The sequence below is a fragment of the Ischnura elegans genome, chromosome 11 (assembly GCF_921293095.1).
Source record: "Ischnura elegans chromosome 11, ioIscEleg1.1, whole genome shotgun sequence".
NCBI classification, from domain to species: domain Eukaryota; kingdom Metazoa; phylum Arthropoda; class Insecta; order Odonata; family Coenagrionidae; genus Ischnura; species Ischnura elegans.
The window spans coordinates 30,047,285-30,074,045 of record NC_060256.1 but is presented as its reverse complement, the minus strand read 5'-3'; the positions used below and the strand labels follow the sequence as shown (position 1 = coordinate 30,074,045).

The 26,761-nt window shown below is 37.7% G+C and overlaps 2 protein-coding genes across 4 annotated transcripts in view; both read left to right on the top strand.

The window, feature by feature from the left end:
- Positions 1–1,958, top strand: part of LOC124167510 (methyl farnesoate epoxidase-like) — a 28,072-nt gene extending 26,114 nt beyond the window's left edge. For 2 of the 3 annotated variants that reach the window (XM_046545443.1, XM_046545441.1), the window contains exon 10: positions 34–1,958. In XM_046545443.1, the coding sequence (XP_046401399.1) occupies positions 34–215 (182 nt within the window). In that variant the 3' untranslated portion in view covers positions 216–1,958. The remainder of the gene's footprint in view (positions 1–33) is intronic. The other variant, XM_046545442.1, reaches the window with a different exon arrangement.
- Positions 1,959–10,501: 8,543 nt separating this feature from the next.
- LOC124168163 (methyl farnesoate epoxidase-like) lies at positions 10,502–25,871 on the top strand. Its single transcript, XM_046546287.1, has 9 exons — positions 10,502–10,708; positions 13,300–13,554; positions 15,690–15,874; positions 18,138–18,380; positions 19,685–19,799; positions 21,085–21,265; positions 22,452–22,569; positions 24,263–24,404; positions 25,602–25,871. Exons 1-9 carry the CDS (start codon positions 10,630–10,632, stop codon positions 25,781–25,783), a joined length of 1,500 nt encoding a protein of 499 aa, XP_046402243.1. The 5' UTR covers positions 10,502–10,629; the 3' UTR covers positions 25,784–25,871.
- The last annotated feature ends 890 nt before the right edge of the window (positions 25,872–26,761 follow it).

Sequence of the window (26,761 nt, the reverse complement as noted above, 5' to 3'; positions counted from 1 at the left end):
ATTGTGTTTCTGTTTTCATCTCTTCTACTACAGGAAAACGCGTGTGTGTTGGAATGTCATTTGCAAAAAATTGCCTCTTTCTCTTTTTTGGGGCAATGTTGGCCAACTTTGAATTTCGCTTTGTGCCTGGTGAACCTTTGCCATCCACAACATCACTTCCTGGATTTACGACATCACCACAGCCTTTCAACATATTAGCAATCGAACGCAAATAAGGAAACTTGAAGAAATGTCCCCAATTAGTGGTGTCTGTTGGTAGTCTCTGGGTCAGTGGCATAACTGGGAATATGCTTTGGGAGGGATGAGGGGACCTGGAGAGGTGACCCTTTCCCCCGAGTCCGGGAAACTTTTTGAAAAATGACGTGACTGGAAATACATTTTACATCATTTTGGCACTTAAAATTTGGGTTTTATCAAAAGGTTAGGTTAAAATTTATTACGTGTCAAAACTAGACAACAGTTCTAAATATTTTTTTTTTATTTCTCTGAGGCTATGGGGGGGATCTATCCCCATATCCCACATAGTTACGCCACTGCTCTGAGTAATGGAAGAGATGAATTCCTTAAGAATACCCAGATTTTTACTTGTCTCGTGTAATTGGAGTGAAGGATTCCACAATTGTTGTTATTGTTTTCCTTTCTGGTGCTATATTCATGATGAATGTTTTCTTTCCTGCTACAGACAGGCAAAATACTATCATTGTTTTGGGAGGGGAGCTGGCAGTTCATTACTTACCTGGGTGCCAAGATGGTATGCATTACCTCGCAGCAATGATGCATCTTAGGTCTGATATATTTTGAAAAGTGGCTCAGAGGCATTCCTCAATTATTATTAAATATTATTTGTAGTGTCGGTAAAATATAAACTTAAATTGAAGAGCTACCTTAGAAACTACCACCTTTTCAATTACATATTCCAGTGCTTGATCTGCCACTCACTACAGAAAGCATATCCTGGTGTAAAGGAAATTTCAGTGGCAGGTCCTGTGAATAAATTCAGGCATTTTTGGGTTGGATTTGCTTTGAAATGAAGATAGCTCTTGCAAGATAGGAGATAATATTTGTCATGAATATTGAACCACATGGCTGCACCAAATGAGGAAGAAGAATTACTCATGCTACAAATGATTTATTTTATATTTCCAAACTCAAGGTGGCTGGGTAGTTAATCAAAAGCTGCAGATTTTTTAAATAATTTTTTGCTTGGAGAGAATGTCAATTATTATTTCAATTAAATAAAATGTATATAAAAATAAGCCAGTGCATCACTTACATTTACTGGCAATCGTGTTTAATAGCATCTGCCTCTTCTACCTCAACACTTAGTTTTTGATTGTTGAATGAATTTTTTTGGGAAGTACAAGAGCCCATTTGCCTCGAGTTGGGTTGTTCATATTTTTATTGTTACACCATAATTCATCTATGCAAATAATTGTGGATTGTCAGCCAAGAATTTACCAAGCCATATTTATCCAATATCAAATTCTATCTTCACACATTTTTGATATTTTTACTCTGAAATCATATCACTCAAAGTAGTTGATCTGCAATTGAGAGATATCATTGTCTTCATTTATTTCATTGGCTGGTACATATAGCATGAGAAATGTTTAAATGCCATCAGTCTTATGAATTTCCTTCTACTAGCATGTTGTGCTGTATAAAAATAAACGAATTTCCTTGACAACTGTGCAATTTTTACAATTATATATATATATATATATATATTATAGTGACTAAAAAATTGTGGATGGTAGGTAGGCACTACCTAATTTCTGGTAATATGTAAGCTGTAAATTACTAGTTAAGCTGTCTAAGGGGTATTTTTGATATTTTTATGTTAAAATGGAATGCACTTATCTCATGATTATTGTGTCACTTATTGCTCAAAAGCTAAGAAATATTTTATACATATGTATATGAAAGATGAATGAATAAAAATTTTGGATGAACTAATGGAATTTCTCTCCTCTCCATCTCATTCTCCTTAGAATATTGTAAGTGAAACATCACAGCTCAATAAGACCCTATCTTGTACTTCCTTGTGAATGTTCTATCATATGGATAGAGTATTGAGCTTGTTTGAATACTCAGCAGGGTGTCTTCAGCAAGCATGTGTAAATGAGCAATAGGGTAAAAATTATCACTGCTTGTATTTTGTTAATTAAGTAACCCTTTCCTGCCGGTGCCTACAAGAGGAAAATGTTTTCCGTGCTATGAATATTTTTAACCTCTCTGTATTGAGCTCTTTTTTGGGGAGGAGATGCCCAGGTATTCTCGTCCCTCCGATTGGGGACCCAACTCAACGGGAAGCCCAGCCATTACCCCGATCGCTGGACCCAATCACTCTAACCCTATCTTGGCATTGCTACCTCAGTGGCCACTTCCCTTACCTAATGTTGGTTCTAGTTGACATACATTCATTTGCATTGAAAAATCCATGCCAGCTGGAGCCAGGTCTTTTGCATATGAAATTGCTGTTAGGCTACTGCTGACGTTCGGCACAATTTTGTTAAGTATTCATTTACATTGGCAGCAGTCTTTCTGCCAAATTATTTGCATAAGAATCCATCACATTGCCTCACCATCATTGGTGGATAGAAGGGGAGATCACGGGAACAATGTAATTTTTTCGTAATTTCCTATATCCTTTATTTTCCCAACTTTCCAAGTTTTGTGAGCTGAGCTCACCCCAATTATAGGTTACCACGGCAAATATTGTGGTCAACAGAAACTACTGTCGGTGATAAATGATACCTTTTCCAGTAAGAGATTTGATTTTGAATGGGTAAAGAACTTTTACAGTAACTTAACCTCACCTCGAATTCAACATTCCCATTGCTTAGAAAAATACCAAGCGCACGACTGAGACTGATATGGGGTATGATGAGTTGTTAATCTCTGGAATATGTGCAAAAAAATGTTGAGATGTACTTTGGAATTGTTATGAGAGTGGATTACTCGCATGCGACTTTTGTCCTTGTTAGGGCAAGAGTTTAGAGGTTATAATATATTTTAGTATGTTCAGCTGTAGGGGTGCAACTGAGACTATATCTTCTCAACATTTTTGGGGCGGTTGGGACCCCTTAAACCACTTCCCCTCCCTGCTCCTACTCACAACAGCCTTTTTAAGGCATACGCTTTCATTTTGAAGTTTTTTGGATGCATGAGTATATCCTTTTTAACATTGTCCCATATCGTAAATGGAAAAAAAATACCTTGGCGTTCACTTAGGAGGTAAAAAAATGTTTGAGATACAGAAAATATTGGTAATGGTTCAATCTATCATATAAGGTAGGCTCGTAGCTAGAAATGTGCTTCGTAGAGGGCATTATGGTATCCAGGTTGCGTATATCTATAATTTTCTGTACGCACGCACCTTCAAACTATAAATTTATATTAATGAACAATAAATTTCGTTTACATAATGCTGAAATTTAAAGGGATTGTTTGTTATTTATGAAATTCACTAACTCTTGGTTAACTATGTGGTATTCCATTATTTCCTGGATAAAGACAGTTACTTATACCACTTATTTTATAAGAGCGCGACCCGGGTTTCAATGAGTAATCATCATCATCAGGCGCTAATTATAATTTGTTTATCTTGTTGTTAATCTTGTTGTTACCTAGTTACTTGATGAATTTTGAAACAGACGCCAGAATAGGTGAAAAGGATGGGTAGAGGTATTCATTTATAAGGGTACTATCTTGATTTTCAATAATTTTTAAAATTTCTAACTGTTCCCTAGAATCCAGTTCTCGACGGTCATTGCAAAAATTTAAAATATTCATTTTAAAGTCGCTTCTGTGGCAGTTGCATATTAAGTGCTTAGCAAAATTACTCTTTTCATCTTTATTATGTTTGAAAGCACTTAAATGTTCTTTTTTCCTAATTTCAAAACTTCTTCCTGTCTGTCCCACGTACACACCATTGCAATCGCTGCATTTCAAAGAATATACTCCACATCTATCCAATCGGTCTATATGGTCCTTATAACAAATTGCTTCTGCCAACGGTTATTCTCAAAATCTAATAGATAAACTGATTTTAAAAAAACAGAGAAGATTGGCTATCGACCAAATGTTTTCGGCGGACGAGGATAAAAAGAAGCAGTGGTGCACAGTGACGTACCTCGATGCACTTTCTCTGAAAATGGCTCATCATTTACCCAAGGACAAATTCCGCTTGGCTTTTAAACCTTATTCCACCTTAAGGAGACTGATTGTTAAATGCAAGGACCATATAGACCGATTGGATAGATGTGGAGTATATTCTTTGAAATGCAGCGATTGCAATGGTGTGTATGTGGGACAGACAGGAAGAAGTTTTGAAATTAGGAAAAAAGAACATTTAAGTGCTTTCAAACATAATAAAGATGAAAAGAGTAATTTTGCTAAGCACTTAATATGCAACTGCCACAGAAGCGACTTTAAAATGAATATTTTAAATTTTTGCAATGACCGTCGAGAACTGGATTCTAGGGAACAGTTAGAAATTTTAAAAATTATTGAAAATCAAGATAGTACCCTTATAAATGAATACCTCTACCCATCCTTTTCACCTATTCTGGCGTCTGTTTCAAAATTCATCAAGTAACTAGGTAACAACAAGATTAACAACAAGATAAACAAATTATAATTAGCGCCTGATGATGATGATTACTCATTGAAACCCGGGTCGCGCTCTTATAAAATAAGTGGTATAAGTAACTGTCTTTATCCAGGAAATTTATGAAATTGTCGAAAACATTAAGACTTGATCTCCGGAAGTATTTAATCTCAATAGTTGCCTGATTTTTTAAATTGTTAAACTTTATTACTCTGGCTAGATACGTTAAAAATGTCCGATTCTGAAAAAATATTTGGTCAATATTCGATTCTTAAATACATTCATATTCGAATGATAGATATTCTTCATGCATCTCCTGCGAGAGCATTCTGACACGATCCCTTTAAAAATTGCGTTTTTGTCAAGTTCAAACCAAAAATCTTTCAACAAATATTTTTTTTAGTATTTTGGCTAAAACAAGGTTGTAGGGTTCTTATGGTCAGAGGGTAGATGTCCCTGAGTTAGTCGTATCCTGAACGGATGTATCGTCGATAGTCAACGCAAAGGAAAAATATTCGGGGGGGTGGGAAGCCCTTTAAGAACCCCCTGACTACGTGCCTTCTCTGTGCCCTTATAATTTTAAGATGGTAGTTTAATTTTTAAACAAGTAATGAGTCATAAAAAAGATCAAATGCGACCGGTCGAGGAGTGATTCAAGTACAAATTCTGGAAAGGGCCTACGCCTACGCTGCCTGGAAGTACCTACTCCTACCCTGAAGAAGCTAGGATTCGAATCAATCAATCGTCAAGCGTATTAATGGGAAAATTTTCGGACGAGAAAGTAAAAGAGAGCTTCTATTTCGCACTTTCCCGGCCACACCTTGTATGTACTGTTGGGCGGATCGGAAAAATCGATTTTTTTCAAATCCATCCCAATGAAAGGCCCAATGAAAAAAAGTTGTGGGACCGATCAAAAAGAAGGCCTGAAAAATTTGAGACCTCTACGTGAACCCCTGACCCTCGCTCAAATGCGATTTAGGGGGGGAGGGTGAAAATTCGAAACATATAATATTTTATGGTCATTCCCTATAGATTTTACCGAGTTACTGTTCTTACAGAACAAAAATTTCGTGCATTTGGACGTATCTGCCACCGTTTAGCCAAAAATGCCTAATTTGAGTCCGCGCCCGCGAAGAAAATATTCCAATGCCCGCGCAGCGTCGCGGATACAAGAGCAGCAAGCCGATCCCGTCCCTGCTCGCTTCTCCCCCTCCCACGCCTCGAATGCAGCAAAATTCATCCCGCGTGTGCTGCTAGGACGGCGCTCATCTTTGATAATATAAATCGGAACATGGTAGAAGGTAAAAAAGGATGCGTAGTGAGACGACTTGTCCCTCCTTTGATGCCTCGTCGGCGTTAAACAAATCGATGCTACCAACTTTTAGAGAAGTTATGAAATATTTGTAGATCCGTAAACGCAGGAAAGGAGCCTACGGTCTATGAAGAGGCCGATCGAGTGGCTATAAAGGTGTGCGAACTTAGGATATGCGCTTCTATTCCAGTATTGTCCGACAGCTGTGACTTAATGGATTTCGGGTGACGGCCGCTCGCGTCCCCTCCCCGCTCGCCTCTCCCACGCCCCAGATGCACTAAAATTCACACCAAGTGCGTCTTTCTTCGTTAGTCTTACTAATATTTAATGTTTCAGCATCGACCGGTGAGGAACAACCACGAAAGAATTACTCAATTATCTGTTTCCCATCTGTATTTCTTACGTCAGTGTCATTCCTCGTCTTTCGCTGCTGTCAACAAAGTTTTGATAGATTCATTTGTGAATCCCTCGTCCGTATGTATAATAAAAGGAATATTTAACTTCAAATTTGAACGTTTATGAATCAATTTTTGAGCGCTAAGTTCAGATATAACCGGAGGTACCGTGTTCTCTCTCCAATGTATCATCAGCGGGTTGTCCTTTACGTCGATATTAAAGTTATCCACCAATTAAAAAAATCTCGGATTGGTCCCCAAACACATTCTTGCAACAACGCATATTGGGTCCCTAGATTGCCCTCCCAATGTTTATGTCACAAATCTAAGTCAACTTAGTGCAATTAGCAGATAGAAGGGATGAAATAAGAGATGAAAAGGGATGAAATATGATTTAAATTGATGCTTTCCGGACGAATGATGTGGGTAAATTCTTCTCGGGGTTCAACAAAATTTATCCCTGAGGATGAGCCCCATGTCGGAGCTTGAAACATTGGCCATTATGTAAAAATCAACCTGGTGGGAATCCCGAGAAGAGTTTACCCACACTGCAAGGGATGCTGGAATCATGCTTGTAGAAGAGGGATGGTGCCTCCTTTTTGGGCGGTATTCACTTGGTACATTCATATTCAAATCATTTTTAATTTGTGTATCTACTTTTCACTCGGAAAGGAATCGATAATCGCAGATTTTATAACTTTTGCTAATCCTCCGACGGGGGAGGCAAACTCCCAAAATTGGGACCCTGTTTCTTCAACTAACACCACACATTCCCCTATAAACTTGGATTGATAAGTTCTCTAGCCTTTTTTCATCAGACAAGAGTATAGTCTTCATTCCATTAAAATGGAGCCCTTTGATGACACCCTTTGAAACCTCTCTTTTCGTATTCACAGTAATTAGCATCTTTTTCTGCCTACGTAAGTAATTATGGTACACTACCTTGGATGTATCTTACGAAGTTATGACTTTTTCGTCAGCTAAAGTTGCGGGGAGGATCATTGCTGTTGCTTGGTTCTTGCATATACCTCTATCACAGTTGGCAGATGCATTTTCCCCGAAGAAGTTCCAATTTGAGTTTATAGTCCTTAATGTTTATTTCATGAGGAAAGTAGAGATACAAATCGGCTAATTCCTCGCCAGTCTAATTTTCTTCGGATGAATTGATGAAGAAAATGTTTTATACTATTTTCCCATACAAGATTGACGATGTTCACTCAACCCTCTCCGACGATTCCCTTTTTTTCCTAAGTTGTCGAGTTTCTTTAGGATTCAATCCAGCAGTCATCATCTTTCGTTTCGTCAGCTTGTCTCTCAAAATACTTCTTCATCAGGGGGAACCTTGTGCTACTTCTTGCACCTACACGCAAAAATATCGCATAATTTCAAATGCTCCTTTAAAAGTGTTTGAGTTTTACACTTCAATAAAATCCTACTTTGCGCCTATTCTCATTTTCCGTAATTTTTAGTACTTCCTGTGGTACCGCTAAATCCATTAAGTCACACTCATAATGGAAGAGAAGCGCGTGACCATAGTTCGCACACTTTTATAGCCACTCGATAGGCCTCTTCATAGACCGTAGGCTCCTTTCCGGAGTACGTGGATCTATTTCATAACTTCTCTAAAAGTTGGTAACATCGATTTGTTTAACACCGACGAGGAGCTAAATAAGGGACAAGTCAAAATTCACTAACTCTTGATTTACTCTGTGGTACTCCGTTATAAGTTTTCCTGGATATCACACATTACTTATACCACTTATTTTTAACAGAGCGCGACCCGGGTTTCAATGAATTATCAATATGAAGATTGTCATCATGAGGTAATTGTGAGATATCCAGGGAAACTTACAAGGGACAAGTCGTCTAACTACGCATCCTTTTTTACCTTCTACCATATTCCGATTTATATTATCAAATATGAACGCCGTTCTAGCAGCACACGCGGGGTGAATTTTGCTGCATTCGAGGCGTGGGAGGGGGAGAAGCGAGCGGGGACGGGATCGGCTTGCTGCTCTTGTATCCGCGACGCTGCGCGGGCATTGGAATATTTTCTTCGCGGGCGCGGACTCAAATTAGGCATTTTGTGGCTAAACGGTGGCAGATACGTCCAAATGCACGAAATTTTTTCCCTTATTGAACAGTAACTCGGCAAAATCTATAGGGAATGACCATAAAATATTATATTTTTCGAATTTTCACCCTCCCCCCCTAAATCGCATTTGAGCGAGGGTCAGGGGTTCACGTAGAGGTCTCAAATTTTTCAAGCCTTCTTTTTGATCGGTCCCACAACTTTTTTTCATTGGGCCTTTCATTGGGATGGATTTGAAAAAATTCGATTTTTCCGATCCGCCCTAATGTACAGTGAGCACATGGGATCCGGTGCAGAAAGACGTAATCCGTATAAATAGTAATAATGAAATACGAAGGAAAGTTGCACGAATCGTCAAAAACTGCTACGAGCGTACGGAAAGCTTTATACAGTTTTTAAACTAATTAGGTTGGCAGCCGCTAGAGACTCGGAGGCCACGCGCAAGGCTAATTATTAAATTGCTTGAGTAATTGAGAATGGATATCTTTGAGAGCGATACGGAGAACATCATCTAAGAATATCACTATATTTTCAGGTCCGGTAGAAAAGATCAATTAAGTGAGATATTTTGCCATATATATACGTGCTCCGTGTAAAACGGCCTTAATAAATACTAGGCATAATTTCGTTAGAGCATTTCCTTTTTATATGACAAAAGCTGCTATCCTAACACCCCCCGCTACACACCTTTTGAGGCGGCTTGCTAGCTAGTATGTACATTTACCCCCTCCCCAATAATTTATATGACAGGTTCCGCCTCTTGAAGAGATGATTATGTAACAATATGAGGTAATGGGTAAATGGTACAGATTAAAAATCCCTTACGTTGAAACTAGTTCATCTACCTCTCAACTCGGAAATGCGAGCAAATAGCCATGGCACAAGGGGTGATTTCCCAAACCCCGATTAGATAGGAGTTGAAAATTCTCATCTGTGTTTGAACTTGTCTCATCTACAAGAAAAACCAGTTAGCGAAGACCATCTGTTATCACGGGAAAGTGCGCCTCCAGTGTCGAATGCCAGTTGATCGAAGCCACTATCAAATGCGGCACTGGTGAGTGGTGACTATTGTAACCTTCAATATCACCTATAACTATTCTATTTTGGTTTATTCTTCTGCTATATCTTTTTTAACTATATAATCGCCATTTTTCAGCTTCCTAGGCATAAAGAAACAGGAACTAACGAGTACTAAGGAAATATAAGTTAAAATTTATCATACAGTGAAATTATCATATGATGTAGAATATTTTTCTCCATATCCTTGCGAAGAATTGGTAGGATCAATCATAGTACATCAAATGGAAGAATTACTACAGTATTAAAGTTCATTAATGTGAACTTTTTTCGCTTTATGCGCCAATGATAGCGGCTAATCCATGCTTCAATTTCTTAAAAGTTCGCTATTTTTATGAAGACGAATTGAAACTAGTAACAATTCATCGAGAAGTATTTGACTACTTATTTTAGACTTTAGGTAAAGTTTTGAATAGTGTTCTAATCATCACTGAGTAAACTTACTGGTTTCAATATATTCGAACATTCAGTGCTATTGCTCAGTAATTGATGTTTCATATTTGATAAAAATATGGAGAAAGAGTTTTTTTTCTGGCAGGCAGCTTAAGAAGAAGAGGACTGCTTATTTTGAAATTAAATTAGAATGCGAGATTATTTACAGATGAAAAGTGATATGAAGTTTATCCGATTTATCAGTTTTTTCGAAAGGGTTGATACACAGGATACTAAACAATTGATACATTTTTTAAGTTGCATGGCCAAAAGTCACACCTAATTTTTCAGCCAGACAATATTTGTTGTTGAAGTGATATTTACATTTGTGTAAAATATCTGATATCTTGTTACATTTGATTCCTTTGTGCATTTTAATGCAGTTAAGAGATAATTTCTATTCGCGCGGCTTAGAAGAAAATTGTTAAATTTGTTTCAAAAATAGAAGAAGAAAAACAACTGTATCGTTGATTTTTTTCCTTGTGGCCCTCATATCTGCCGCAAAAAATAGTTGTGGATTACTCGATCAATTCAAAGATCATACTTAATTTTAAATTGATGATTTACTTTGGACAAACAGTATCATTCTTCTTTTCATTTTGTCACCAAAAACATATAATGAGTAAAATATGATTCATGGGCTGTTTCCTTTAAAATGTGAATCTCTTCTCGCAAACAATTTCAGGTGATACATATCTGTGCAACCAAGATGTGGGAAATACTAATTACCATCTGCGTAATATGCCTGATTTACTTTGCTTCCGCAAAACCTAGAAAGTTTCCACCAGGTAAGTTGGAAAGTATGGATCATAAAACATGGAAAATAATTCTTCCGATGCCGCGGTAAAGTAATTGAGTTTAATCAATCAATCAATATATTTGTCATTAGATGGTATAAACCACAATAGATATTGTCAAGTAGTGACATCGGAAATAAAAAAAATATATACATTTACATGCAAATTAAAAGGGAAAAAGCATTATAAAACAATTGATACTTACATAAAACTATATAAAAGTCAGGTATTACAATATATTGCAATTACAATTATAATTGACCCTTTAGTAACAAAGACCTTCGAAGTCCCCGGACATGTATTCTTCCATTGAATACAGGGGTTTCCTGTACAAACATTTATGGGTCATGTTTTTAAAATTATTAGAGCCTTTTAATTTCACATCCCTAGGCAGTATGTTGTATGCCTTTAATAGTCATGTTTTTAAAACTACTTTTTGTCTTTGACAGTCTTTGGTGTATCCAGGCCTTCTTTAATGCCTGGTGTGATGTACACTAATACTATCGGGCTAGTTTCAGCACGGTTCCTATGCCAATGAAATAGGATTTCACACGGTAAAAAATAATGAAAGATTTTAAAGACACGTTTTTTTCAATAAAATTATAAAATGCACTAAAAAGTAAAAAAATAAGCTTTTCGTCACTCGGAGAAGCGAGGGTGCTGATCACATTTATTAAAAATGAATGTTCAAAAGCCTGATAAGTAAGTTAGGATTCGCATGCAATACCTAAACCTGAATAGCACCCATGCTTTAATCTCCGACTGAAGAAAACCTTTTTTTTTATTTTTAGAGCATTTTATACAGTTTTTTTTGAAGCGTGTTCCTTTAGTCTTATTTATTTATTCTATCCATGTGGAAAGTTAGTTAATTAATTAGAGCACAATGAAACAATATTTCAAAAGACTGATTATTGAATATTGTATTGCCATCAGGAGCGAGCAAGTGCAACAGTGCGTAGCTGCATAAGAGGGTGAAAAGTCCCCCCTCCGGGATTTTTCCCGTACCTAGGGTACCCGACTTGGGATCAAATGAGACTAACCTCCCCACATTTCCGGCCCGCTAGCTTTAATACGATTACCTATACGATAAATACAATTTTCACTATTTTTTAGATATCTCGGTAAAAAAATCATATTTTTAAATGCAATTTGCTGCATTGAAAATATCTTTTTTAATGGAGCATATGTCCAACCGTTTTCAAGAATATTCAGCAGTACAAGGATAAATGGCGTTGATTTGAAAATTTCTAACGTGTTTTCATAAAATATTTTTGAGAGAGCCATAAAGAAAAAATGTTTTCTGGGAGCGCTTTTAAATACCTTTCGGCTAGTGTATCGCGAAAAAATTTTAGGCGGTGGAACATCGCGAAAAAAATTATAATATGCGATTTTTGCCATTTTTTGCTGTTTTCTCTATGTTCTGGCCCTCCATAACACCCGATTCATACCTATCTTACAAATATTTCGTCCTCTCACGAACACCCACACTCATAACGATTTTAATGCCCACCACACGGACAGATTTGTATTGAAACTGGTGCCGAAAATGGCTTCAGGGCCCTTGAAAACGCCGGGATGGAAATTTGGGGAGGTTACTTCCATTTAATCTCAAATCGGAAACCCTAGGTACGGGAAAATCCCGGAGGAGGGACTTTTCACCCTCTTATTCAGCTACGCCCTTTCAAGCAGATCCCAGGATAGGAAGTGGAAAGGTATCCCAAACAGACGGAAAAGCTCCCGTACCGATCGGTTGGGAGATACAAAATATAAAGCATATCCCGTTCGCAAAAGATAATGCCTTCGAAACGTTCTATTTAACGTTCAACGGTTTCTAGCTTTCAGGTTAACCCTAAGTGAATCTTTAGATCTTACTCGAGAGCAAGAGTTGCAGGGTCTCAAGAGGAAAGAGGAAAATTAGGGAATTATTGCCTAGAGAGTTACATGGAAAGTTTTGTTTTATGAGTTAAATAAGAACTATCGAATGCGCAACCATTCATGTGACCACCGCGAACTATCATCAGGGTAGTCAAGCTTCTGGTATGCCGTCTCTGACTTGTGCGCTTAAAAAGTTAAGATGAAGTGGTGTGTTTGAAATTCTAGAGTCTCTATTCTGCGCTGACATCGAGTGGAAAATCGAATGCACTACTAAAAGTCTCGTTAGTTTTCTTTACATAATTTATGTACCTAACTCTGTGTAGACAAAAGAAATCACTTGAAATCAATCTATTCGGCTTTAAATTTGTGAAAATCCACGTTGAAATGAAAAACAAACAACCTTGGTAACTTTTCGCTGGAAGTTTTTTATTGGTACGACGCGTTTCAACGCTAAGTGGTCATTTTCGGGTACATACTTGAAAATACTCCTCAACGTTGAAATACCAATAACAAATTTCCAGTGAAAAGTTACCAAGGTTGTTTATTTTCATTTCAAGAAACCACTTGTACTCCTTGGGTTATCACCCACTCAATTATAGTCTGCATTATAAAAATGGAAATGAAATTGAAATTTTTTTTTCGTGGCTCAGACACATAAATTCGGTGTTCGGAAGGTATAATTTGCGGATTACTGTATATTTTTCCAGGTCCTCCGCGTTTACCTCTTTTCGGATCCCTTCCCTACCTCTATGGCAAGAAGCAGCAATTATTTCACCAAGTCATGGAAGAAACTGGAGAACGCTGGGGCTGCAAGAACGGTATCATGGGCATGTACCTGGGCAACACGCCAGGAATTGCTATATGGAATCCGAATCTGGTGCGTGTAGTTCTGCACAGGGATGAGTTTCAAGGTCGCCCAAACGGTTTTCTCTTCCGCGCGCGCTCATTCGGAAAGAAACGGGGTAAGACATTGATATCCACTTGTTACTCTGCTCAAGTGAGCTCGGCTATGCATTAAACAGGAATACACGGTGCACAACAGTCGCCGCAGAGAAAAATAATTTTGCTGAAAGGGATCTCTGGCAAAAAATTGGAAAGAGAGATTTGTGATACCTTATTAAAATAATTGCTTCATACAGTGCATATTATAAAGTCTTAAGTACGAACTTGCAATAAGTAAATTCTGCAAGGGCATACCTCTTGTCAGTTTTATTAAAATTATAATATCATTCCTAAAAATTATTACTTCAGGTACCAAAAACCATTATTATGCTATTATGTATGTAATTTTCCATGCAACCAAGTCACTTGTATTTAATGAATGATTTAATTTTAATTATTATAATGAGTTTACTGAGTTTATTACAAATGAATTAATTTAATGAGTTTACCATTACGAATAGTTCATGACTTTCCACGTTAGAAAGCCATGGTGAGTGAAAAAAAAACTTATAAAATGAAAAATAATAATGCAGAATAATTATATGGGAAAAAGTCTCGTCATAAAAAATCATGTTGTCCTTAGAGTGAAAGACGGCGTCATCCGAAACTTCAAACTATCTAGACCCGTCATCACCTATCACCCAGAGCTTTTCACACTGGCAAATCGCTGGGAAAGCACCTATTTCTTCTCTGCTCATGAGCGCTCTTGGAACCTTCGCGAAAAAATTCAGAAGACGCCTATACCAATGAGCAAGGGGACTGCACAGAGGAAGCCCAATTCCATCTCATAGAAGGCTGATCTCTGTTGCCACTTCGGTCGCATTATTATCGGTTTTCAAAAATGTCCGCGGCGCGGTGATGAGTGTAATACGATCCACTTTTATCTAATATTTTGCAGCGTAATGTTTTTCATTGCGAGAAATATCATTGAAAAGTAATGAATTTGATTGATCACATCATCACCTGTATAAATTTCGGTTATTACCCCAAATTATACCTTATTTCCGCGTGAAACTCGGATCAATTTGTCCGTCAGCGACACGAGTAGCGACTTTTGTAAACCCATTTAAATGCAAGATGGGTGACAATACTTTTAGAGGCTGACTTGAGGATCCTCTTTTGTAATATTCGTGGTAAGGAGACCGAGAGAAAGTGCGTCAACCAAGAGAGTTACTTGGAACTCCGGAAGGTCAACTGCTTTTGGCTCTGGCTCCAGCAGTCACCTGAGCGATTGAGCCGCTAGACAGTCGGAGAAACTGCACTAGACAGCGATTCGGCCGAAATTCATCCACGGTCCGGAATTCTCAGCCAACAGTCCGGCACCCAGACGGGTTCTCACCTCAATGCTGGTGGCATTACCTGGTAGTATTTCGATTAAAGAAAGGGATAAGCACTGGTTGAAGGAGCTATTGTGGGAGGAGGCGGTATGTTGGGGAACACGCTCAACGAATGCGGGGGACTTGGTGGAGTGGCGGTAGTTATTCATTCAGATAGAGACTGGCGTGGTGCATTCTCCAATGTAGTAGGCAGGGCAGAAATTGCCGTATATTCGGTAGATGGCATTAAAAAATGTGCAGCAGGGAGAACAGGAAGATTTGTTGTTTTCTGGTGGGGAGGGGGACCGAAATAAGAAGCAGGACTTGCATCTTTGGCGGTTGCATGGTTAGGAGGAAGAAGAAGGGGGCAGTGAGGAGGAGAGAGGGACGGGTGGATCTGAATAAGTACCAAAACCATGATGCCATTCGTTGGGATGATGTGAAGATTATCTCTCTAGAGAAGAAATATTGGGAAAGGATTACAAGGATTACGAAGGAGGCCATAGAGATCCGGCTAACGGACAAGAACTTCAATAGAGATGGCGGTTACTCCCTCAGTAACGTCTGGAAACCCGTATTGCATAGAATCCGATTGGCTAATACCAAGGACCAATCAGAGTGAACCTGAGATGCCGGAACCGCTAAATAAAACGAACAATTTCTGAGAAACGACATTCAGCCCTAAGGATGGGGTAGAGGTCTCTCAATATATCACAAATATACTCCGCGCACCAAAACAAATCAATCTAATCGACAGCATTCTTTCCTGGCACCCAAAAAATAAAAAATATCCTAAAAGACCTATGATATGTGACTTTTTTCTCTGCTATTTCGCATAGGGATCGTCTTCGGCGATGGCCCGTCGTGGGCAGGGCAGCGACACTTCACGGTGGCGCACCTACGCGACATCGGAGTCCTCGGGCTGCACAAAGTACAACACCGCGTGCAGGAGGAGATAGCCGCACTGTTAGAAAGGATCGACAACCACCCGGAGGGACCCGTCGCCTCGTCAAAGATCGTGCCGGTAGGATAATACCTATTTGGGTGGACGGAAAAATGGATATTTTTCGGAATAAAATTTGCCCTGTTCAAAAAAGTATTGTGCACTGACATCAAGGTCTCAGATCTGAATTTTAATAATATCCGATTTTTAATACTATGATGCGATAATTTTTATGCTAACCACTGCCGCTCCAAAGCTTAAGTTGAACATTTTTCGAAAAATCAGGCGAAATTCGGAAACAAACACTTATATGAAGAAGAAATCAAGTCAGCACATTTTGGGAATTACCAGTGATGAGATTAACTTTCAACTTAACAACAAAATTTATAGCTAAAGTATATATTTTTAGCTGTCATCATCATCATTAGTCAAGACTAATTTGACGCAGCTCCTAATCCTAAGATTAGTTTGACGCAGCTTTTTATTCCGTTCTCCTATCCGCTAGTCTTTTCATAGCTACGTATTTCTTCTCTTTTAAATCCTTTCCTATGAAACCTGTCCTATGAAACTCATTCGGGGCCATCCCTTGCCCTTCTTCCCTTCTACCTGTCCTTCTTCTTCCACGTTTGTCTTCATCAGGCCATCATGCTTCGAAATATGGCCAACTAAGTTGTCCCGTCTTCTGCTCAAGGTTTTCAGGAGGCTTCTCTTTTCTCCCACTTTTCTTTGCACTTCCTCGTTATTTACACGGTGAATCCATTTTATCTTCATCATTCTTCGGTAGCACTATATTTGTCTTGCCTGCTGATGTCAACGTCCAAGCCTCGCTTCCATATAGAAACATGCTCAATATGTAGCATCCGGTGAATTGTTTCCTTACTTCTATGCTTGTATTCTCAGCTGTAAGAAGATTCTTCTTTTTGTAGAAAGCTCTCTTCGCCAGCGCTTTTCTACTGACTATCTCTTTCTTGCTTCGTCCATCGTTGGTAATCCGGCTTCCCAGGTAGGGAAATTCTCTCACCTGTTCAAGCTTATGCTTATCTAGGTTAATTTTTCTCTTAGCCTCCTCTATTTTAGCCTACTAACCTATGTAAAACTTAATGCATGTTTCTTAATTTTATTTTTATTTCTGACAGCATATGGTAGCATAATGTTTTAGTATACGTGACGTTTTTTGGACCGTGTGGTGTGCATGTGGGAGTCCAATTGCATGCTGCATGCTGGTGATTGATCACCCCCTGCCAAACACCCTAGAGGTGGCTCGCAGGGTATTATGTAGATGTATTTTGCTGCATATTTGAATCTTATTCTTCTTTTTGTTGATTTTCAGCTGATATCTGGTAATTGTCCTTTCCATATTTGTCAAAGTCTTCTTCAAATCCTTCTCTGTCTCGGCTATGAGTGCTATGTCGTCAGAAAATCACAGCATACTAATTTTTTCCGTAGATATTGACACCCGAAGCCTTCGCCTTCATTTCATTGACGACTTTCCCAATGTAAAAATTATGGGGGAAGTGCATACTCTTGTCTCACCCATTTACCTATTCTTGCTTCTGCACAGTTGGGTCCACATTTGATCAAAGCTACTTAGTTTTTATACATATTAACTATGAACAGTTCTACGATCATTGTAGAGCACTCAAATTTCTTTCAGAATTCTAAGTATATATTCTATAGAATTCCATTCAACGTTATTTATAGCTATATATTCATGTATATAGTAGTTATAGTAATAGTATCCATGCATCCAATTGTGAATGAGGGTATTTCTCTGTGGATCAAATGTGAATTGAAGTCAAAATACTTAAGTTTGCGACAGTTAGTTAAAAGAGCAATAAAAATTAATTTCATATGCATTAAAAGAAATTCATGTTTAACTACCATGTTAAACCAACTAACATTGTATGAATAGAATAGGGCCACAACCGAATACCATATTAAGTAGAGGTCATTGCACGCAAAAGAATTTCTGACGTATTTTCCTCTTCTAATGGCTTCCCGCAACTCTCAGAAAAATATTCCAACATGGGATTTTTTAATGCTCTCACTCACTCTTTTAATTCCCTAACTTGTCTTTCCTCATTTCATCCCTACCTTAATTTTAATATTCGTATATTTCTTTTAAAATAAAATGAATGAAATGAAATGAAAAGGGAATGATATTAATTTCAAATGTTTGGAATCAACAAAATATTCGAGAAATTTTTTATAACTTTTTATCTGATCGAGACCTCTTTATATTTTTCCTACAATTCTCAGATCTCAATGATCTGTAATGTGATGCGGTAATATGATTTTATTTATTTTCCATTGAGATTCTAATCCATTCAAATTTTTCTCGCAGGCGAATGGCTTATTTACAGTTCACATAATAAATGTGTTGTGGGCTCTGATATCTGGAAAACGTTATTCTTATGAAGATAATGAACTACACAACATATTGAAATTACTATCAAGATTGATTCGAACTGGGCAAGCATCCGGAGGTATTATAAATGCTATACCATGGATTCGAAAAATTCTTCCAGGTTATTCGAGGTACAATGATTTTATGGAGACCGTCACTGCCTTCCAAAATTTCGTCAAGGTATGTATGCAACAAAATTTGTACGCCTTTATGATATTAAGTTAACCATAAAACTCTAAAATGAAAGTGTGAATTGACATTTGAGCAACACTTTAATGGCAGTAAATTTTGGAAATAAAAGACACTTTATTACTTCCACAATATATTTTAAAATTCCGTCCGGTTTCGGCTGTTACACCATTATCAAGTACGTAAAATATCAAAAAATATGGTGAGAACATGTTTACATATGCTGCGGTTGTTAATGGAGGAGGATGGGGGAATTCCTGGAGGGAAATGGGGGAAACAATGTTTATAATTTGGGATGAGGGGGTTTTGGGAAGGAGATGAGTAATAAGGGGAATGGGTTGGGAACGGTTATGTCGATCACAAGGTTTCGGTTGGTTGCAATCTCCCGAATTTCCGAGGCGTCCTTCCTTTCCCGGTAAAATGCAATATTTCTGGATCGAAACTGCTTCGGTTCCCCATTTCCAAGAGGTGCCGGGTGAAGGCTGACGAATCATCCTGGTCTTTCCAGCATACCTTGTGTTTCTTCATCCTTGTCTTGAATTTTCGTCCCGTTTGGCCGATATTAGATGAAGAAACAGAGGAGGGAGGAACAGGAAGGAGGATGGATGCCTTGGAAATTCGGGAGATTGTAACAAACGGAAACCTTGTGATCGACATAACCGTTCCCAACCCATCCCCCTTATTACTTAACACTCATCACCCTCCCGAAATCCCCATCCCTACAACGCGAATGACAAACTTTGTTTTTCCCCCTTCCCTTCCAGGAATTACCAATCCCAGCTCTGAACCATCCATACCCCCTCAATTGACAACCATAGAATTTATTACACCTGTCCTCACCATATTTTTTATATTTTATGAACTTGATAATGGTGTAACAGCAAAATACGGACGGAATTTTTAAATATATTGTGGAAGTAACAGAGTGTCTTTTATTGCTAATATGGAGCCCTTCCACTACGCGCAAGTTCAAGTTTCGATTTAATTGGCAGTGAAGTTTCTGACTCTGCTGTCACATTATGCGCGAGATGAATGGTAAAATTTCCTCTAAAATTGTAAAGAGGTCAATCCTCATTGTTGTGATTTATCAATCTTAGAGAAAATATGTATAACGTTGATGAAGCTCATAAACCCATTATATTCTTCTGTGTTAACAAATGTCTCACGAGATTTTAGGTTTAAGAAAACTCTACTAATTTTTTCACGCAATAGTAACATTCCTTGAGATTAAAGGTTGTTTGAATGTCTAGAATTCATATTCTAAAAATGGCTGATATACTTCATTTGTCCGTTAGGATACCATCGATGAGCATAAGGCTGCTTTCGACAGAAATCGCATCGAGGATTTCATTGATGCATATCTCCTCGAGATGGATATGCATTCACACGAGAAGGATCCGCCATTTAATGGTAAGGAAAAATAAATTAAGTGAGGAGATAAAGGCACGCAAATAAAATGCGAAGCCATAATTTCATCTGGCAATGAGTATGTACACATTACGAATCATTCGACAATTTATTAAGGCATATCCTTGTTTTCCGGGCAATACTAAGTCTTTGCATGCTGACTATGATAGTCCTTGGGCAATGCAAGCCATATCCTCCGATAATATCCGAATTCGAACCGGTGGAAGATGGCCTGTACATATTCGCCACTGGGTGGGAGAGGAGGTTTAGGGATTTTAATGCATAGGCCTACATAGGGGGAGTAGAGCGTCTGTAACTTACTCTGGCAAGATTTATTTACTTTGTGAGACAATAATGTAGTTCTCTCTTATGAAACTAGGCATAGAGATAGTTACCCCTCGTCAATAGTATTTTTTTCTGTCATTCCGTTAACTCACAATTCTCCTATTTCGTCATTCGTTAAAATATATGTAGCTTTACTAATATAAAATAACGTTTCAAGAAAATCTCCCTCTATTGTTTATAGTTTCCCAAGGTTACAGTGAATACTTGTTAATACGTTGTACTTGATAATGACCTCTATGGTTCGAAACTTGTCGTACGGACGAAATAAATCAGTGGAACTCAACGAAGTCTCCTTTTCATTTTCGTGTTTTAACTTCCACATAGTTGAGCCTAATACAATTGAATGAATATTTCTAAATATATGAAGTGGCGTCACAGAAATCTCCAACCACATCGTTCTGGTTTCGTAAGGGAAGGTTAGTTACGACGAGAAATAAATCTTCCTCATTCTCACACTAAGTTTAAAATGAGAAAACACGAAAGTTACCGCCCATCCTTTATGAGTTGGTGACGTCATGTCTCAGAGCTCATGGCATGGCGTCTGGTGTCGTCACGTCATGAGCTCTGCCTTATTTATTCGTTCCGGGAGAACGGCTCATTTAGGCAAGAAATCGAACACCGGAATAACAACGACAGCGATCAACGCGAGCCCGATTCCTCAAGGACGAGGAGTAGCTGATAAGCGATCACGGGCTCGTCATGGGTTCGTGACGTCAGCAACTATCTGCGGAAGGGCTACGGTCGTCGATTTTCCGCCGAGAATAGCTCGAGAAGTAGGCGACAGGAAAGATGAAAAAATCCGGGTCTCCGCACTTTTCAAATTCTACCACAAATGACAGTCGATAAAATTTTTAAACGAGCCCATGATATGATTCTCAACCTTTTTGCCGAAAAAGGTCTTCAACATTGATATTTCAAACGTTCCTACCTCTGTCTCCAATAGACGAGGAGCTGATCACGATCTGCATGGACCTCTTCAGTGCCGGCTCGGAGTCTGTGGGGAACACACTTTCCTTCGCCTTGCTATACCTAGGCCACCATCCAAATGTGCAGACTCGTCTGTGGGAAGAAATAAAACATGAAATGGGAGTTGGCTGCTGCCCTTGTCTCGAGGATAGAAGCAGGTAAAGATAATAATGGGGAAAATTATTCTCACATACTAATATTTTATTATTCTATACATGATTCTGATTTCCTTCCTCCAACAAAAAAAAACAAAATTTCATCCCTTTATATCGAGGATTATTTAAGTAATTGCTTTTACATTACCTCTTCATATTTTACCATTTATTGCAAATCATTTTATTTATAATGTCTCAATGATTTTATCATTCCTTTCATATTTATCATGTCATGAATAATCTTCTTAAAATATATGAATAATATCCGTTTGAAGAGCAGTGATCACAGAAGAAGAACTCTTCCAAATAATCGTTGTGACATGGGCGTACCCAGAGAGGGGCAGGATGATGCAGCTGCCCCCCGTAGAAGCAAAAGTCGCAAATTTCTTTAAGGAAAATAATACTTTTTCAAGCAAATAATTTTAAAAACTAATAAGAGCAGTTACAGTTTCCTTAAAATGTTGATTTCAATCACCTTTTCCATGCTTAAATCTTATCTACAACTTGAACAACCATGGCTTGCCTCTCCCCCCCTTGATTTCATCATGGGTACGCCCTTGCATTGTGATTATCTAAAAGTAGATTTTTCGCTACACCAATGGAAAGCGAAATTATAAAATTTCTGACTTGAAACGCCGTATCAAAATTTAACTTATATTCAATAATATAAATTATCGCCACACAATCAACTATAAGCCTTCAAAATCTATAATGTCAGTAAAGTAAATGAAAAGTTTATACTACGACAACCATGGACGGGGAAGCATTAAAATATCGATAGATTTTTAAAAAAACTTTTCATTTAAATACGCTTATATTAATTTTCAACATGCATTCCCGTTCTTTATCCCACAATGGAGGTGGAAGCAGAAATTCAATTGTTTATTTTATCGTGAAAGATTGGAAACAAATTATCACGCTTACGATTTTTTCGCACATAGATTAAAATTTCATGGCAATTGAGTATTTTTGCATCAAAGTTTTGCTTTAAGGCATGGGGTACTGAGAAAAAACTTGTTGCAATCACGTCAGAAAAATAATATAAAGTTTTGATGATTTTTTAAATTTATTGTAACTCGTTGTTCTAATTACGTTTGCATACTTTTCATTTGAGGTATCTAATTTTTACATACTACAGCAGTAATTAATGATGGAAAGTAATGTGGTGCCTTCTCCTGTATACATTTAGACTGCCCTACTTGCAAGCTGTAATCGAGGAAGTTATGAGAATCAACCCCGTTGCACCTTTGGCACCCCCTCATAGGGCCACGCAACACACAACGCTGGCTGGATATTCCATACCAAAGGTATCCATGGATTTTAAAAATTACTGATTAAATAAGCACCATAAATTAGACATTATACAACAAGGATTGCCCATGAAGCTGATACGTGCACTTGGGATCAATTCAGACACAGGTTCTTGATGATTTTAATTCTTTCTGAGCTTTGGAAGAGTTTAGGTGAGATTGATTGATTAAAATTCAGATTAAAATGGCCGATTGAAACCGTAATAATATGCATTTCCGTTATTCCGTGAGTTTTCTTGGATTTTAAATATTATTACTGATGAATTCATTCAGTTTCTATCACTATAAACAACTTAATGGTTATATTGAAGTTCGTTGCTTTATGAAATCGAACGAGATCATTTGAGTCTACATGGATGTTTAGATGTATAGTTTTATCATTAGTGTATTAACTTATTAAATAATTTAAATAAATTTAAATACTATTACAGTATTCTACCGAAATGGATTACATAGAGCATTTTGCAGATAACGCCGGCCTGTCTCTCCTCCCTTCATAGAATTCCCTATTCAAATCACCACAAGCCCTGCTCCCTGTCATTCTATCTAAAAATCCTATTCTCTTCCTTCCTCTCCCTCGTTCACCTAACACGCTGACCCTTTAACATTAATTTAAACCTCCTCTCCCCACTCAGTACTCTCCATACCTTATTCATCTGCGTATCTCACCTGGAAGATGCCTCTCCTCACCCACCATGTTCAGAACTTCGTAGTTCCTCCTCTTCGTCCAATTCACCTTCTCCATTCTTCGCCACATCCACATCTCGAATGCCTCCAGTCTTCTCTCGTCCCCCTTCATAAGTGCCAACGTTTCCGCACCGTAGATAGAAACACTCCAGATCAAACTCTTCACTAACCTTTTCTTTAAACTCTTATATAACGATCCTCTCAGAAGGTCCTTCCTGTTCATGAACGCTTACTTTGCTAATGCGATTCTCTTCCTCATGTCCTTACTATTGTATCCGTTTGCCTCTAATGTGCTGCCTAAATAGTTGAATTGCTCTACCTGCTCAATATTAAAAATAAATTGAAGAACTTTGTGCTTTCAAATTAATATTCATTCACAAATTTACGACCATGATGACGAGGTGCCCTGATGATGACGTCTAACGTTGAAACCATGGTCGTAAATTTGTGAATAAATATTAATGTGAAAGCACAAAGTTCTTCTTTTTAATTTTAATAATGAACCGCGTTCACCAAGTTACGCCTCAAACAATCAATTCTACCTGCTCAAGTTTGAGCTCACCTACTTTTACCTTGATTCTCACATTCCCAGCTCGCGATGCTTCACAAAACCGCATAACCTTGGTCTTATTGATATCAATTCTAATACCATATTCGCAACGCATCCAATAGAGCCTGCAGCCCCTTTACTGACTGGCTAATCAACGCCTGACCATCCGCGAATCTCACTGATTTAAACTTCATTCCTCATATTGTTATAAAATTATGGAAAAAAATAATTTTTAAATTAAATTATATTCGTGATGAGAAGACATAAATTATTTTTACCATTAAAAACTCATAATAGTGAAAACTGAGGAAGATGTAATTCATTTCTTCAACAAAAAAAACCTCTTATATAATGGAGTAGGTCTATTTAATTTACAATTCAAAAAATCGATATACGTATGCGTAGTTTTAAACTTTTGACGTTTTTATAGTGAAACAAAACTCCATTTTTCAGGATTCCGTGCTCTACCTAAGCCTTTGGGCAGTATCTCATGACAAATCAAAATATAAAGAGCCATCTAGATTCCTGCCCGAGCGGTTCATGGACGACAATGGACTTTTCACTCGTGATAAAGTTTCCCTAAATTTTGGCTTTGGTAAGATTAATGTTAACAGCATGAAAAGCTTTTTAAAATATCCTTATGACGTGATTTTTATGCTCCAAAGTCATGGTAAAAGTTAACATGATAGTCATTATCATATAAATTTTTCCCATGGCTTTAGAGAGAACGTGAAATTGAGCATTTGGACTAAAAAAAGTACCCAGCAGATGGGATATCCCTCAAATGGCTGTCTATTCTTTGACTTCAAGTTACAGATAAATAAAATCCCAAGGTTTATTTTCCCCCGTTTTCATTTCCAGAAGCAGCTCTGCATCAAATTAATTTATGTCCACTCCATTTATACTTTAAAATTGTATGATGACTCAAGAATTTGGATATGTAATTAATTATTCCACGAGAAGAGGAAGGTTTAATGACGTAAGAGCAAGAGTCAGTGAATAACATAGACAGTGTGCTTTCGATATTAAGGGAGCTAACTTGATTCTGCATTATTTTTATTTGGAACTGAACTATCCCGTAATCGCTTTCTTTTATAAGCATCGTGCACTTTATAATTGAATGAAACTTTTAACGTGGTATAAAGGCTTGCGAATCTAATGAACCCCAAGATTGGACTCGCAGGAACAAATCAAAAAATGGCCATCCATGGGTGGTAGGCCAAAACATAAGAGTCAAACGGTAGGTTAACCACTGGTTAGAAAATATGTGTTCGGAAAAATATTGTTGAAATTAAGGTGGAAATCAACAAAATATCAACTAACAGCCTAAAAACTAAAATCATGGAATTTTGAATGAAGGCTGTAGCCTAGAAAATTTTCAAGGGGCGGGCGGGAGAGGGTGGAGGGGTTTCATTGGAGGGTAATACGTTATCCATAAAAAATATTAGAGGGGGCTGAAACCCTTGAACCTCAAAGGCCTCAGAGGCTACCGACCACCGCTTCAAATAGAAGTAACAATAAAATTTCACAGATAATGCTTATGCTCCCAACTTAAACCACTAACTCTCTTTAATGCAGATACCAACGCTTATTTTAAGAGGTGTGATAGCATCGAGTTAGTAGCTGAAATAAAAATATTTGCGATAGTTTGGGACTGGGTGAAGCGCATCTTTATAACCAAAAAGACATGTTCTCACCAATAGGAACTATGTGTTGAGAATGTTATAAGCATCTTAAAATCAAGGCGAAGAAGATAATATAAAGTCCTTAAGGTAATTCTGCTCCTTTTCAGGAAAACGTCAGTGTCCCGGCATATCATTTTCAAGGAACGCCATTTTTTTGTTCCTGGGCGCATTAGTCGCCAACTACGAGTTCCGGTTTGTTTCAAATGAACCGCTGCCATCAACGGAATCAGTTCCGGGGTTGTCAATATGTCCTCAGCCATTTAAAATATTAGCTATTAAACATAAATAGAATTATTCCCTGCAAATATTTTACTGTTTTCGTATTCATAAAATGTATACCCAAATTAAATAAATACTAGTCCTTGACGGAACTACAACATTTAGCACAGGGTTTTTGTTGTTACTAACATTTCTTTTCCTGCAAAAAAATGAAAAACTATGGACTTTTACGGAAGAGATTTCGCTTTCGTGTATTTAAGTGACATTTCATAAGTTTCATTTGTTGCGAGGTTGAAGCATAGAGAGTCATCAGCATGACCATTCTCAGCATTATTCTACTACAACACTGCTACTCCCTCATGTTGTCCAAACAGCTCATGACATCGAATATTTATGTATTCAAGGCATCCGCCAACAGGTCAAATTCGCGCCCAATCGGTGCGCTTGGCTCAATGTTTCTCTGGTTTAAAAATGGTGCGTTTTCGACCGAAGCATCATTGGTAATTTTGGTTCCTTATGGCATCAGACATCCAGGACTAAAATTTCGTGACGCATTTTTCTCCATCCCGTACATAGCAATATTTTTGATCGCAGAAATAAAATAAAAATTTGGCACTATCCTATTCATTCGCAAAAAATAAACGTAAGAAATATCAAATTCAGTCTGCCCGTGTTCAAGGTAAAGGTATGATTATTGTTTTTTTTTTAATCGTGGACGTCGAGTGATGTCGTATCAGTCAAATAGATCACGTTCAATTTTATTTTTTCTTTCGGGATAAACTGTAGGACTACATAATGTTTAAACGTTTTCGTTATTTTACAACAAAATATGCGTCTTAAAAATAAGAAAAATCAATTTTATTAATCTAAATTAATGTTTACAACTTATGCTGGAATATGAATGTTGTAGACGTAGTAGTTTTCCCTAGGTTTAGTAGCAAAGTTCATGGAGTTGACAAAACGGCTAATTTTACGGTGCGTGGAGTCATTTATTGCGCTCGAGGGTCTTGATTTTTGAATTTTTCATCAAACAAAAAATAAATCAGAA

Coding starts and splice junctions, on each gene's coding strand:
- LOC124168163 (XM_046546287.1), top strand. CDS start 10,630: ATGTGGGAAATACTAATTACCATCTGCGTAATATGCCTGATTTACTTT. Junction 10,709..13,299: donor ACCTAGAAAGTTTCCACCAG/GTAAGTTGGAAA, acceptor ATATTTTTCCAG/GTCCTCCGCGTTTACCTCTT. Junction 24,405..25,601: donor TTCCCTAAATTTTGGCTTTG/GTAAGATTAATG, acceptor GCTCCTTTTCAG/GAAAACGTCAGTGTCCCGGC.